Raw genomic sequence first — 12,500 nt, 5'->3', positions numbered from 1 at the left:
CTCTCTCTGCTGGACAACAGGGGGGGGGTTGTTGGGATCAGTTACCGGCACGCCCCGCTCGACCAATGAAAGGACTCCATAACTTAAAATGGATAATAGTGGAGAAAGTAAGAATGGCCAGAAATCTAACTGTTAGCAGACTGAGGTAATGGACGTCCAACGCCAGGGAACTGCAGGAGTCTTCAGCTGAGTAATTACCCGTGTTGGGGAGTGAGTTCATCAGAGGAGAAAGACAAATACAGTATCGCGCCCGGGTTGACAGTGTCCTTGGCCAGCGGACCAATCGGACGTGTCCGCTGCTCAAGTCAAGCACTGCTGCTGACACACTGGGATAAGTAGTGTAGAAGGGAGGGGGTCCAACACGCTTTCCTTGGCTTGTTTCTCCCCTCTCTCTTAGCTGCCTCTGTGCTGTCAAGGGGGACAGAGCCGCACTATGCGTGTTGTGACTGGAGTGTTACACTCGAGTAGCGACTTTTTTGAAGACAGCTGCTTTCTCTTTCTCTGGGCTCATTAACTGTTGGTGAAACCGAGTGTGTGTGTTTGAGATCGGACTGCACATTTAGATGACTGTGAACTTCAGGTATGTGTGCGGATTTATTTACCAACTGTCACTATAGAACCCCGGCTTTTGTAACTGGAGAGACAGGTCAAAAGTGTTAGACGCAGGGGGATTTTCTGTAAGACACACACACACACACACACACACACACACACACACACACACACACACACCATCGCAGCGGGAACTTATTCCTCCTGTCTGTATTGTGTGTAACCCACATATCTCCCGGTTAGCCATGTCCATCAAATGTTGATTACGCGGCAGCGGGATGAAATGCCGACGAGCCGAAGGTCAAAGGTCGTCGCTCAGGAAACGACAGCAGAGATGAAAGGTTCCCTGGGAGGTTGAGTCACCCGTGTCTCAGACGCTCTGTGCTGCTGACCAGAAAGAGAGAGAGAAAGAAAGAGAGAGAGGGAGGGAGAAAGAGGAAGAGAGAGAGAGATCAGAGATATATCAAAGAGAGTGGAGGGAGGGAGAGAGAGAGAGAGAAAGAAAGAGAGAGAGAGAGAGAGAGAGTGAAGATAGATTGGAAAGAGAGAACGAGAAAGAGAGAGAGAGAGAGAGAGTGAAGATAGATTGGAAAGAGAGAACGAGAAAGAGAGAGAGAGAGAGAGTGAAGATAGATTGGAAAGAGAGAGAGCGAGAGAGAGAGAGAGAGAGAGTGGAGAGAGAGTGGAGATAGATTGGAGAGGGAGAGCGCCAAAATAGAGAGAGTAGAGGGAGGGAGAGAGAGAGAGACAAAGAGAGAGAGAGAATGGAGAGAGAGAGAGCGAGAGAATGGAGAGAGAGAGAGAGCGACTGGCCTCCCTTGATGAACTGGCCTCTTTGTTATGATTGTGTCCACGAGCAGGGCTGACTTCAATAGGGCCGGAGACCAGACATCAGACCAAACACCAGGTTCAGGAGCGCAGCCCCGAGGCCAAACTGCTGCTCCAGGTTACACTGCAGCCCTCCCAGGAGCCCACAGGAGCAGTAGCCAGCACACACACACACACACACACACACACACGGCCGCACGCACACGCCCGCACGCACACACGCAGGCACGCAGGCACACACACACACACACACATAGACGCACCGCACGCAGGCACGCACACACACACACACACACACGTACACACACACACGCAGGCACGCACACACACACACACGCACACACGCAGGCACGCAGGCACACACACACACACACACACACACGTACACACACACACACACACACTCACACTCACCGCCAGCTACTCCATATCAAAGTCATCCGGTCCTAACATGTTTCGGAGACCCCTGGATTAGAATAAGCACAACACGCCTGGGGTGATAGGACTGTTCTCTTCAGAGAGAGAGAGAGTTAGTCTGGGAGTTGTAGTTTTTAATCAGAGACAGAGGCGGTGTTGAAAGGTTATAGGGCCTAGCGGGACTATCCAAGAGGCTTTGGTGAGGCCGCTCTGTAATTCAAACAGGAGCTTTACCAGCCAGTTCCAATGTCATTTTCATGCTTTCATGATTTACTTTACAAAGGCTCGTGAAATTGTCACTCCCGGCTCATTATATTGTCATAGAAGGTTTCCTTTGAGATGTTGCTCATTGAGACACACTGATAGTCGCTCTGGTTCAATGCTTTGTTTTGTTTATTCCCTTTATCTTTCTTTTCTTTTATGTTCATCCACTCTACTTTTTTCCTCTCCTCTCCTCCCCCCGAATATAATCTACACACACACACACACTCACGCACACACACGCACACACACACACGCACACACACGCTCACACACGCACACGCACATGCACATGCACACACACACACAGACACACACACACACACACACACACACACACACACAAGCACACACACACACACACACACACACACACACACACTCACACCACAGGGAGGGGAACTCAAGGATGAAATGGTTACCAGGAAATGGACCCATTTGAAAGTGACACCCTTATGCCCATATTTCAGCCATGTCTGTTAACCATCCCCTCCCTCCCCACACCCATATCACCCCCAAACCATCCTAGACAGAGTAAGTCGACACAGTTGCGACACCGTTAGCACCCAAGACGATGTAACATTGACTCATCATCTAACTACCCTCCTCCTATAATCCCAGTGTCATTAGCTGGGGTGTTACCCTCCGACACACACACACACACACGCCTTGAACACACACACACACTTCCTCCCTGACACACACGTCTCCTCAGGTACGACAGTACGCCTCTGTCTGTCTCCTGCATAATGTATCATCCCTCCCGAGGTAGTACCTTTCACAATTTCACACAGCAAAGCATTTTTGTTTAATCTCCGACGTGTGGGGAGGTTTATTGCCTGATTATGTTGTTGTGTGAGTTCACCTTCCTGTCTGTGTGTCTGTCTGTGAGTTCACCTTCCTGTCTGTGTGTCTGTCTGTGAGTTCACCTTCCTGTCTGTGTGTCTGTCTGTGAGTTCACCTTCCTGTCTGTCTGTGTGTCTGTCTGTCTGTGAGTTCACCTTCCTGTCTGTGTGTCTGTCTGTGAGTTCACCTTCCTGTCTGTGTGTCTGTCTGTCTGTCTGTGAGTTCACCTTCCTGTCTGTGTGTCTGTCTGTCTGTCTGTGAGTTCACCTTCCTGTCTGTGTGTCTGTCTGTGAGTTCACCTTCCTGTCTGTGTGTCTGTCTGTGAGTTCACCTTCCTGTCTGTCTGTGTGTCTGTCTGTGAGTTCACCTTCCTGTCTGTGTGTGTGTCTGTGAGTTCACCTTCCTGTCTGTGTGTCTGTGTGTGAGTTCACCTTCCTGTCTGTGTGTCTGTGTGTGAGTTCACCTTCCTGTCTGTGTGTGTGTCTGTGAGTTCACCTTCCTGTCTGTGTGTCTGTGTGTGAGTTCACCTTCCTGTCTGTGTGTCTGTCTGTGAGTTCACCTTCCTGTCTGTGTGTGTGTCTGTGAGTTCACCTTCCTGTCTGTGTGTCTGTGTGTGAGTTCACCTTCCTGTCTGTGTGTCTGTCTGTGAGTTCACCTTCCTGTCTGTGTGTCTGTGTGTGAGTTCACCTTCCTGTCTGTGTGTCTGTGAGTTCACCTTCCTGTCTGTGTGTCTGTGTGTGAGTTCACCTTCCTGTCTGTGTGTCTGTCTGTGAGTTCACCTTCCTGTCTGTGTGTCTGTCTGTGAGTTCACCTTCCTGTCTGTGTGTCTGTCTGGGTCGTTAGCTGAGCAGCCTGCTACCTCAGCACTACACACAGCCACCGCTGCCCTCTGTCCTCCACAACTTTCTGTCCTCCACAACTTCGTGACGTTAGAATTATAAGGTTCTTGGTCAAAATTGAGTTTTTTACATAATCTGATCCATTAGGTGTTTATTAATGCCTGTGTGGTGTTATTTTTTTTAAATGTTGACATTTTTGAGTTAGTAATTCATAAAATACAAAGGTTCCATCTCACAGAACATAATGGAATGTAAAAACTTTGACGCTCAATATCTCTGAACTACCCGAAACGGAGATAGAACCTTATCATTCTAAACGGAGATAGAACCTTATCATTCTAAACGGAGATAGAACCTTATCATTCTAAACGGAGATAGAACCTTATCATTCTAAACGGAGATAGAACCTTATCATTCTAAACGGAGATAGAACCTTATAGTTCTAAGCTCACGACTTTCTGTCTGTCACACAATAATAATAATAATAATAATAATAATGATAATGATGATGATGATGATGATGATGATGATAATAATAATAATAATAATAACATCAGCTCCTATGCACTGTACTCTCTCACTCTCTCTCTCTACCTGTCACACTGGGAAGGGACTGGACTTTATTACTGGGTGGTGTGTGACCTTGCTAGGTTTTTGCTGAGCCACACACACACACGCACACACACACACACACACACACACACACACACACACACATACACACACACACACACACACACACACACACACACGCATCGCTGCACTCAGGGTCACTTGAGATGAGTCTAATAAGTGAGTGTTAGAGGATAATGATGACGATGATGAAGGAGCTACAGTAAAGCTGACCTTCAATATGACGACACCGGTAGAAATGTTATGAGAGCATAATTGGGCACATTCACATTCTGGAACAGCATGATACGTTAACTCTCTTTTTCTTTAATTGCTATTTCTTTGGCCAGTTACACGTGAGCTTAGAATTCTAAGGTTCTATCTCCGTTTAGGGCAGTTCAGAGATATTGAGCGTCAAAGTTTTTACATTCCATTATGTTTTGTGAGATGGAACCTTTTGTATTTTATTAATTAGTAACTAAAAAATGTCAACATTTTAAAAATAACACCACACAGGCATTAATAAACACCTAATGGATCAGATTATGTAAAGAAAACTAAATTTTGACCAAAAATGGAGATAGAACCTTATAATTCTAACGTCACAAGTTGCTGCTGCTGCTGCACTGTACCTTCCTGTGCCCGCCCGCCCACCCTCCCCTCATCTGTCTCCCTCTCTCTCCCACCCTCCCCTCATCTGTCTCTCTCTCCCACCCTCCCCTCATCTGTCTCTCTCTCCCACCCTCCCCTCATCTGTCTCTCTCTCTCTCCCGCCCTCCAGACCCGTTCCCCCCGGAGGCCCCCCAGGCCGTCCGCATCGGTAACGAGACCCTGGCGAGGGACGGGAGGGTCGGGGTGCTGCTCCTCTGGGACCCCCCCCGGGAGGGAGACCTGCCCCTGCACCACTACAAGGTCACCTGGAGCCCCCGCCACACCCCGCGCTCCCGCCTCACGGGACAGGACAGGAAGGACCACGCCAGGGTCACACAGGGGGTAAGAGAGCCATGCTCTACTCTCCACACACTCATATGTGACAGGAATATGTAATCTAGCTCAGGCCCGGGGCCATTGGCAGTGATAGAAGGAAAAATCTACTTCTATCACCATCTGGAGAAACAGAGAAACAGTTCAAGGGGGTCAATAGAAGTTTTAGGGGACACAGTAAAGGAGAAAAAGCGGGTGTCTTCAGGAGACACAGTGCTGGGGGGTAGTAGATGTCTCAGGAGGAGCAGTTAAGGTGTAACCTGATGAGATGGAGGTCTTGAGTCTCCGACGGAAAATGGGTAGTGACTGAGCTCTGTGTTTCCTAGTATTGACTGGGCTATAAACTGAGGAATGATGAGGGTTATTTTGTATATGGATTTACCCCTGTCGCTCACCTAACCAAGTGACTTTCAAAGAAACCAAATATAATAAGTGAAATAACTGTATCGTTACACTATATACAATTCTAATGCTGATCATCAGGCACAAACAATATGATGGGCTCGTCATATTTTTGCACATTTCCCCTTTCTGCAAATACATAATGTATGTGGAACCACTCTGGAACCACTGAATGGCTCCTGGGCATGTGTGTCTGCTGTTCTGCAGTCGCTCTGCAGGTGCCCTGCATGCAAACACACACACACACACACACACACACAGCAGCAGCACCTGGGTTTTAATAAAGTGCTCGCCTCTGGATTTTACTTCTCTACAAAAGTTGTGAGAACAAACGCAAGAGGCAGCTGTGGGTTTTTACTGTGACTTAACCGTTTCGTTCCCCAGTAAATCAACAAGCAGGCGAATGGTTCTGATTAGGAGATTTGTTTTCACTGTGACACAGTCCTCTCTGGTTTATAATGCGCTCCGTTTCACAGGAACATTCCCCAATAAAGAGCTACTGTTTTCAGATGTCAGGTGAACCGAAAATATGCCATCGTCCTCCGGATTGGAATTTTGCGTCACGTTCGAATACCTCCACTTAGATAACTCTTTCGAATCAAAACACCTGGCGACATATTGGAAAATATATCAAGTGCTATGAGAAACACGATATGAATGATGTCTTTGACGTCAAGTTTGTCCTTTAGACATAAATATAAGGACTACCTCTAGCACGTAAAGTCAGGCACCGTGAAAATGATGTTTGTCATGGCTACCCCGGCACCCATCTGTCTGTCTGTCTGGCTGTCTGGCTGTCTGACTATCAGGGAAATCAAATAGCAATGAAGCAGTTATTGAGGAACGGTGGAAAAATCCATAATGTTGAGGATGATTTAATGAACACTGGCAGATTGCAGAGTTAATGGCTATAGCTAGGGATGTCTATAGCTAGGGTAGTCTATAGCTAGGCTAGTCAGTGGGTTGTGTGAGTGAAGTATTGAGTCTTTTTTGTTTTGATGCAGTTAAGAACTCTGTGTTCTACAGTAAGTAAGCCAGGTATGGAAGCCTGTATGAGAGCCAATGCCGTGGCCTTGCTGGGTCTGACTGTGTGTGTGTGTGTGTGTGTGTGTGCACCTGTGTGTGTGTGTGTGTGCCCTGGCCTTGTTGGGTCTGGCTGGGTAATAAAAACTCTGACTGGATCCGTTTAAACATTTCAAATGGACATGGCAGTCACTCCTCCACTGGGACACGGGAACACTGGAATTTTTACAAGTGTGTGTGTGTGTTCCCACCCTGCACACTGGCAGCTGGGCCACGCAACACCACACACACACACGCACACGCACACACACACACACACGCACACACACACACACACACACACACACACACACACACACACACACGGTCATACACCGAGTTTACATGCACACACACACACACACACACACACACACACACACACGGTCATACACTGAGTTTACATGCACACACACACACACACACACACACACACACACACACACACAGTCCCATACAGTCCCATAGAGTAAATGTTTTGGCTATCAAGATGGCCATGGAAAATACTCAACCCCATTTCCATACTGGTCGCCTACTAAAAGCAAAAACCTTTGGGGGAACCGGCTTTTAACTCTAACCCTCCCTATTATGATCTGTCATTATCTGCCCGTCGATCATGTTTTGTCTACCTATGAACCAGAGAGAAAATGAGCAGTCGGGGCCATTAGCGGAGTTGTTTTGATGTGCTGTCACTCAAACCCTCTAATGGAAAACAGCTTAGCGTTATCAATCATAATGACACAGTTTTTTGTGTGTTTTTTTGCATTTTTTTGCATTTGCATCACTCAGTCAGAGAGAGCTAATACGTCTGAATCACTCCGATTGGTCCAAAACACTGCCAGGCCCGAGCCGACGGATCCCTCGGACTTGTTAAAAGATGTCGGTTATCCGAACCAGACAGAGCTTTGACGACCCCGCGACCTCTTGAGGTTATTCCCATTTAACGTGCGACAGCCGTGCTTCCGTAGCCTTTGGCGTCTCGTCATCAGTCATATCAGCTCCTAGTGGACTGCCTCGCCTGGCCGGCTACTAATGTATGTGTTTTGTGATCTTCCACTTTCCTACTGTTGTGGGATATAATGGTTCTTAATAGATTTAGTAGAACTTATAAAGCACAAAGAACTTAGATCAATTGTCTCCAAAGAGGCCTTTTATTAAGCCAAGTTACAAGAGAGAAATGAGCAGACCATTAAGCAAGAAGCAAAAAGCAGCCCCCAACGATGGGTGCGACTCATATTTATAGAACTGTCCTTGGTCATGAGGTCACTATTCTTGGGAACCAATCATATTATACAAATCTGTGGTTACACAAGTTATGGGTCCTGTCCATAGTCAGAATTATTTACTGCGCCACAGATCTTGGCCCATCCCTTACAGGAAGGAAATGGGCCCTCCTTGAGTGCTGTGCTGCTAGATTCACCAAACTGTAGAGAGACTTACATTTCTAAGTATAAATAATATAAAACCCCAACAGTACCTTACACACTCATAATGATCATATTCACAGCATTTAAGACCATTTGTTTTGTTCTAAATGACTGTGTCTCTATAATCTCGCACAGCTCACTCTCCTCATATAATTGATTGATTGAAAACCTTTATTGTCCCCAATGGGGAAATTTTGTTGTCAAACAGCTTAGTTAGGGCAGACAGAAAACATTCAACATATAATATCCTTCACGGCCTGTCTTACCTTGGGCAAACTGAAAAAGGATTCGACCATATGTCTGTTCAAATCAAGGTTAGTCATAAAACTGTGTACTGCTGTGAATCAATTGACCAAGTCTTGGCTGCAGATTGGCTGAAGAGGAAGGAAGTTATACCAAGAGGAGGTTGTCAGCGGGGATGAAGGCCTCTTCAGCTCAGCTTAGCGGTTGTGAAGGAAAGGAAATGTTTCCTGGCTAACAGGAGACAACATGACTGGAAACAAAAGAAGAAACGGAATGAGGAACGGTATCAAACATGTGCGTTTCATACCGTTCCGCGACGTTAGAATTATACGGTTTTTGGTCAAAATTGAGTTTTTTTACATAATCTGATCCATTAGGTGTTTATTAACGCCTGTGTGGTGTTATTTTTAAAATGTTGACATTTTTTTAGTTAGTAATTAATAAAATACAAAGGTTCCATCTCATAAAACATAATGGAATGTAAAAACGTTGACGCTCAATATCTCTGAACTGCCCTAAACGGAGATAGAACCTTCTCATTCTAAACGGAGATAGAACCTTCTCATTCTAAACGGAGATAGAACCTTCTCATTCTAAACGGAGATAGAACCTTATCATTCTAAACGGAGATAGAACCTTCTCATTCTAAACGGAGATAGAACCTTATCATTCTAAACGGAGATAGAACCTTATCATTCTAAACGGAGATAGAACCTTATCATTCTAACGGAGATAGAACCGTATCATTCTAAACGGAGATAGAACCTTATCATTCTAAACGGAGATAGAACCTTATCATTCTAAACGGAGATAGAACCTTATCATTCTAAACGGAGATAGAACCTTATCATTCTAAGCTCACGGTTCCTCATTCCGTTCCGTGCATCACAATGACCCCCGTCCTCCGATGTCTACCTCCACCAGCCTCCCCTGAACTCCCCAGCATCTGTTAAATGTATGAACCCTGTTTTCTCTGTGTGTTGTGTTTGTCAGGCTGTGGGAGAGATGGCGCTGCAGGGTCTCCTGCCCAGCACCGCCTACCTGATCCAGGTACAGGCTATCTCCTACTGGGGACAGAAACGCCTGAAGAGCAGCCGCACCCAGCTCACCTTCACTACCACCTTAAATACAGGTAAGCTCACCTTCACTACCGCCTTAAATACAGGTTAACTACCTTCACTACCACCTTAAATACAGGTAAGCTCACCTTCACTACCGCCTTAAATACAGGTAAACTCTTCACTACCACCTTAAATACAGGTAAACTCTTCACTACCACCTTAAATACAGGTAAACACACCTTCACTACCACCTTAAATACAGGTAAACACACCTTCACTACCACCTTAAATACAGGTAAACTCTTCACTACCACCTTAAATACAGGTAAACACACCTTCACTACCACCTTAAATACAGGTAAACTCTTCACTACCACCTTAAATACAGGTAAACACACCTTCACTACCACCTTAAATACAGGTAAACTCTTCACTACCACCTTAAATACAGGTAAACTCTTCACTACCACCTTAAATACAGGTAAACTCACCTTTACTACCACCTTAAATACAGGTAAGCTCACCTTCACTACCACCTTGAATACCACAGTGTTTTTACAATGGATGACCAACTAACTGTCACCATGGTAACCGCTAGATCCAGCTCCTCACGTTCCCCAGCAGTAACTAGAGTCACCTAACACAAAGTCTAGCCGACCCTCGACACACACACTTAAAACAAACAGTGTCAACATAATCAGTGTGAAAGTGACACTGGGCTTTCACTTCTGACTCTTAGCTCTCTGGTTCACGGTGCAGGTTCCATGTCAGGGGGTCAAAGGTCAGAGGAACAGGGTCTCCTGTAGAGGCTTTGGGTGTTGACACCTACTAGGCCGACCTTCCCTCCCTGTGCAACGAGGCCCAAGCTGACAGACATTAACCTCTCCCTCAGAAGCAGGAGCCTGGCTTGTCTCAGCTGTGTGAACCCGGGCCTTATCACGGTCCCTCTGGCTGTGAGGTCATCAGGAGGGGACAACCCAGGGGACACATCCCAGCTAGCAACACTTAACCTCTCGGTCTGACCCTCGAGTCTGTGTGCGTGCGTGTGTGTGTGTGTGTGTGTGTGTGTGCTTGTGGTTGCCTGTGTGTGTGTGTGTGTGTGTGTGTGTGTGTGTGTGTGTTTGTGTGTGCTTGTGGTTGCCTGTGTGTGTGTGTGTGTGTGTGTGTGCTTGTGGTTGCCTGTGTGTGTGTGTGTGTGTGTGTGTGTGTGTGTGTGTGTGTGTGTGTGTGTGTGTGTGCTTGTGGTTGCCTGTGTGTGTGTGTGTCTGGCCCCCTCTGATCCTTAGGGTGCCTCTCCTGTTGTTGTTTCTGGTCTTAATTAGCATAAATCCCAATTCCCCCCGCAAAGAAATTCTGCCAAAACCATTTCCAGACACCCACCCTATGAGGGCTCTGGTGAAACTCCCGCCCGGCTTAGTCCAGTCCTACACGGACCCTTAATAGCCCACTCACTAATACCACGAACCTATTCCATATTTCAATAAAGCAGCTAAAGCATGCAGGTTATTTTCCTATGGCCCCAATTAATTCGATGTTTTCCTAGCGAGTCAGCTTATTTTGTATTCTGTGTCTTGGCTGATTTTTCTTGTTCCCTTTTTTTGATCACCACCTGGTGTTCCTCTCGTGTGGCCTTTTAAAACATAACTCCAGGATTGTAAAAGCCTTCTTTATGGATATGCTTTTGCCTTAACATGAATGTGCTTGCCTGGAAAAAAAACTGACTTTGTGAATGGTGGCGCAGGCAGCTGAAATATTTATAGAGGAACGGGTTGACCTTGGCCTACTCACAGGGAAACGGTCCTCTACTTCAACAATAGCAGACAGGAGAAACATGCGTCCAGTTAAAGCACAGTAACGCCCAAGGCTAAGTGTGTTTTTCCATTATTGACACTTGGAGGGTGATGTGTTCATGAGTTGTTTGTAGAACGTAAGCTGTCATTCAAGGTCATAGTAACGCCATGTTTTAAACTGCACACACATTGGCCTGAATGTTTCTCATGTAGCTATTCTACTACGGGACCAAATGTGATTCTGGCTTGTTCTACCGTGTGTGATTAAGTAGAACTTAACTAAAGCTCTCGCTGGCATAGCACCAGAATATGTTCAGACCTTCTGCTAGCATATCAGGCCAATAGAGCTCTCAGGTCTTCTGCTAGCATATCAGGCCAATAGAGCTCTCAGGTCTTCTGCTAGCATATCAGGCCAATAGAGCTCTCAGGTCTTCTGCTAGCATATCAGGCCAATAGAGCTCTCAGGTCTTCTGCTAGCATATCAGGCCAATAGAGCTCTCAGGTCTTCTGACGCTGGTTTTCTCTGTGTACCACATGTCCAAAAGAAGAGATTTGGTGAGGCTGCGTTCTCATTTTATCTTATGCACCCAGATTGTGGAACAGTTTACATTAGGGATGCAACCTCAGCAAATTATGTTCAAGTCAAGACTAAAAACCCGTCTTTTTAATATTGCCTTAGAATGACAAAATTATTAAATTAAGATTATATAATGATTGAAGCACTTTGATCTGCAACGATTGCAGGAAAAGCGCTATACAAATAAAGTTATTATTATTATTATTATTATTATTAAGACAACATTCATTCAGTGTCTCTGGATGTTGAATTGCCACTTGCTTTAATAGATGTAGTTGTGAGATGCCCTCTCTGTTAACGTCACGCCTTTTCCCCCACAAAATGTATATGTGTTGATCTGGAGATGATGATAACGATGATGATAATGGCTTAGTATCTATAGTGGAATACAAGGCTTAATAATGTAGTGTAACTACAATAATGTAGTGTATTGCAACAGCTATCTCTCTCATGTCACCCCTGTACTGTACACATCGTGAGCTTAGAATGATAAGGTTCTATCTCCGTTTCGGGCAGTTCAGAGATATTGAGCGTCAAAGTTTTTACATTCCATTATGTTCTGTGAGATGGAACCTTTGTATTTTATGAATTACTAACTC

The 12,500-nt window shown here is 45.7% G+C and overlaps 2 protein-coding genes across 2 annotated transcripts in view; both read left to right on the top strand.

Moving 5' to 3' along the window:
- Positions 1-12,500, top strand: part of cp (ceruloplasmin) — a 423,180-nt gene that overhangs the window by 132,176 nt on the left and 278,504 nt on the right. The window lies entirely within an intron of this gene.
- Positions 1-12,500, top strand: part of anos1b (anosmin 1b) — a gene marked incomplete at both ends in the record, with an annotated part of 73,001 nt that overhangs the window by 50,526 nt on the left and 9,975 nt on the right. The window contains 2 exons of the mRNA XM_080535995.1: positions 5,137-5,348; positions 9,467-9,605. Of these exons, the coding sequence (XP_080392121.1) occupies positions 5,137-5,348; positions 9,467-9,605 (351 nt within the window). The remainder of the gene's footprint in view (positions 1-5,136; positions 5,349-9,466; positions 9,606-12,500) is intronic.

The sequence above is a fragment of the Nansenia antarctica genome, assembly GCF_963989245.1.
Source record: "Nansenia antarctica genome assembly, chromosome: 7".
NCBI classification, from domain to species: domain Eukaryota; kingdom Metazoa; phylum Chordata; class Actinopteri; order Argentiniformes; family Microstomatidae; genus Nansenia; species Nansenia antarctica.
Note: the sequence above shows the minus strand (reverse complement) of the source record. Positions and strands in the feature narration are given on the sequence as shown.